Source organism: Lathyrus oleraceus, chromosome 3 (assembly GCF_024323335.1).
Source record: "Lathyrus oleraceus cultivar Zhongwan6 chromosome 3, CAAS_Psat_ZW6_1.0, whole genome shotgun sequence".
In the NCBI taxonomy this organism is placed as follows: Eukaryota; Viridiplantae; Streptophyta; class Magnoliopsida; order Fabales; family Fabaceae; genus Lathyrus; species Lathyrus oleraceus.
The window spans coordinates 280,051,643-280,054,698 of NC_066581.1; the positions used below are offsets into that span (position 1 = coordinate 280,051,643).

The 3,056-nt window shown below is 33.5% G+C and overlaps 1 protein-coding gene across 2 annotated transcripts; it reads right to left on the reverse strand.

The window, feature by feature from the left end:
• Positions 1-730: 730 nt before the first annotated feature.
• LOC127127025 (desiccation protectant protein Lea14 homolog) lies at positions 731-2,155 on the reverse strand. 2 transcript variants are annotated; one of them, XM_051056108.1, is made up of 3 exons: positions 1,943-2,155; positions 1,260-1,456; positions 731-1,169 (listed from the first exon to the last, which is right to left on the reverse strand). In XM_051056108.1, exons 1-3 carry the CDS (start codon positions 1,946-1,948, stop codon positions 917-919), a joined length of 456 nt encoding a protein of 151 aa, XP_050912065.1. In that variant the 5' UTR covers positions 1,949-2,155; the 3' UTR covers positions 731-916. The 2 variants fall into 2 exon arrangements, with proteins under 2 accessions (XP_050912065.1, XP_050912064.1); XM_051056107.1 differs by lacking the exon at positions 1,943-2,155 and having other exon boundaries at positions 1,260-1,688.
• Between the last annotated feature and the right edge of the window lie 901 nt (positions 2,156-3,056).

The following is a 3,056-nucleotide window of genomic DNA, read 5'->3' on the forward strand; positions in this document are numbered from 1 at the left end:
TTACTTTCTTTCTCCATTGTCCTTCTCATTTCATTGTCATTGTGTGGGTAATAACAATCTTATTTATCAAAATTGATTGAAATTCTCCATAAATTTTGAGGAATTTCCAAAAATTATTATTGTTATCCTTGGTCTTTTGAGGATTTCGGGTTCATAATGATTATTAGATAACCATGCGAGTATTCTACTAATTTTATATTATGCTTATCCCCATTAATTACCTCAAAACTCGAAGTTCTAATCATGAACCTTGCCCCTCAATTCGAGATTGATTAAGAGTGTAATTGTCTAAGCACACATAGACCCCAACATGCGAAGCAATAATCTCAAAAGAACTTGGCGACCATGCGCAAGGTTCTTTTCAAAACTTGATTACCCATTGAGTTCTTTTCAAACCTAGGAAGGTTTGCATGGATTTTCCTATTTCCTAGGAAGATGTTGTCGAGCTTGATTGCGAGGATTGTCTCATCTTCTACATTCTTAAACCTTGTGAACTCGTATCTCTTTCATGATTTCATTTCATTTATTTCTTCTGGGTGGAATCATGATTTCATTTATCTCGCTGTAATTTTTTAAAGACGTAATAGACTCCTTTTCCACTCTTTAACAACAACCTTGTGAGTATATTATCATAAGTGTCTCTATATTCTTGCTTTAGTGTAAGATTCTACATATTACATAAGCCTATTAGTTCTCCAGTGCAAGTGTTTATTCCTATTAAGTATAACAGTTATGTAAACAAACCTCCATTCAAAACAGTGATTTCAAATACTGTAGTAATGTTTAGTATTATAACACCTGTATACAACAAAAAGTACAACCAAAGGGGGAAATACATAAACACTGATAAACAGAAAATCGACAACATTATTATTTATTTTATTTTATTGTTTGATGTTTAGAGGTTTGGATCAAACTACACAAACATGTCGGAAAGTGATGGAAGCTTGGTCTCACCCTTTTGACAAAGAGGAATGGTGAAATTGCCAATCACAGGAAGATCAATAATCAAACCAATATCCAATTGATAATCAATGTCCCAATCAGCACAAATATCCTTAGCCAAACTAATAATTATATTATGAGGCACTTTCACCAACACTTCAAGCAGTGTTGTGTCGCTTGCTTTCAATGATCCTGGATCTGGTATTATCCCTGATGCTATCTCCCTGATTGAGTATCACCAAACACAAAATCAAACATCATGGATCTAATCAAAACTGAAAATGAAACAAGGGTAGAGAAAAACAAAACAAAACCTTGCAGCACTTTTGAAGGAGTAGTTGATCTCACAGATTGGAATTGAAGTTGAGTAAGGATTTGAAACATTAACCTTAGCCAGATACTCAACACTCTCGCGGCACACGCGCTTGAAATCAACGTCCGTTATACTCGCTGTTGGTTTCGGCATTTCACCGATTTTCTCAGTAACGTAGTTTTTGGCTTTGTCTAATAGCTGCGACATTTTCGACATTGTAAATATCAGACTCACACGAATCACTTCACACAAAGTTTCATAATTTATAACCGAAAAAAGAAAAGGACAAAAAAAAGTGGTTGGCACGTGGCGGAAACGCGTCGCACGTGTCCCCACCGCGTTCTCAGATCCGGAAGAACAAAGAAATCCGAACTAGATTCGATGATGATAATAACGAGGTTATTGTCGGTGTCGTTTCTTCCGTAATTGTTGTTTGATCCTGTGTGGGTGAAGCGCGTTGCGTGTTATGCAGTCGCATCGCATGCCTCATTGATTTTGATTCATGATTCTCCATCAATATTTTTTTATATTTTATCATGGAGAATAATTTTGAGAAAATATTATATATTTAAACAACTTGCTAGAGAATAAATAAAAAAGTGAAATTGGGTGATTAAGAGAGAGAATTAATTTTCATGGAAGTGGGAATAAGAGAAAAGAGATTGTTGATGAAAAAAAACTCACCTCCATTATTGATGATTGTTGATGGTGGTGTGATCACGTTGATTTGTTGAGTAGAGAGAAGAAAGTGAATCTTGTAAATGAAGAAAGGATGTGAATGTGAGTTATAAAGGGTAACGTGTAATAAGGTTGTGAAATACTCCTTTTTATGGAAATATTATCCACAAATTAAGGGGAGAAAATAAAACTAAAGAAATATAAAAGATTTTTTTAGTGACCCTATGGTTTTCAAGATCCGTGTGCTGCATTGTTATTGGTTTAGGATTTTCTTTTTCCTTCCTTCTGACAAGTTGACTCCATAAAAAGGTTAAATTGGTAAAGCATCCACTTGTTCAAGTCGGCACACTTGTACGGATCATATCATATAATTTTAAATTTTTAAATGTTAATATGTATCTTTTTAAATGAAAGCTCATAAACCAACATATTACAAAAGATGGGGCCAATTTCCAAACCCATAAAAAAAAAAGAGAACGTAAAGGAATAGATTCAAAATCTTTCATAATGTTGATGGAAATAGATTAAAAAGTTGTTCAAGAACTATGTTAGTAAAAAAAATTGCCCATGTATTATTTTTTTTTATAAATGTGTGATATAGAAAGATGTCTTTGTGTAAAATAAGTCAAAGGTAAAAAAATCAATTATGTATTTGCCAAGGTAATTAAATAGGATTTTATTGAAAGCTTGCACCATAATGGTTGAATCGATTTCAATTCAAAGTTTGGACTAATCATTATCTATAACTCTAATGATTGTAAAGAATTCTATAAAATAGAAATAGGAATGATCAACTTGATCGACAAAAGCTAGGATAAATTGCCTCGATTATTTCTAAAGATACCTCCATAGTCAATAAGAAGGATGTTGTGGTTGTAAGCACCATCGCAATTAAAGTTCATCTAGTTTAAAGGAGGAGGATGTCAATCAACCTCAACAATTTTAGGTGTTTTTGGAGGTTTTATTGGAATGTTGAAAGCTTTAATGATTTTCAATTCCTATAATGAAGAAGAAGAAGTGAAGGAAGAGTTGGTGCCGCTTAAAAGCAGTTGAGTTTTTGCCTTTTCAAAGATGCATCTGATGTTTTGAGTAGGGCTTCTGAACCTTTCCCGATTCCTTG

Bases quoted from the DNA above. Each gene is read 5' to 3' on its own strand.
- LOC127127025 (XM_051056107.1), bottom strand. From the start codon at position 1,474: ATGTCGAAAATGTCGCAGCTATTAGACAAAGCCAAAAACTACGTTACT. The intron at 1,170-1,259 runs GTTTTGTTTTGT...ATACTCAATCAG, and splicing joins TCCTTCAAAAGTGCTGCAAG to GGAGATAGCATCAGGGATAA.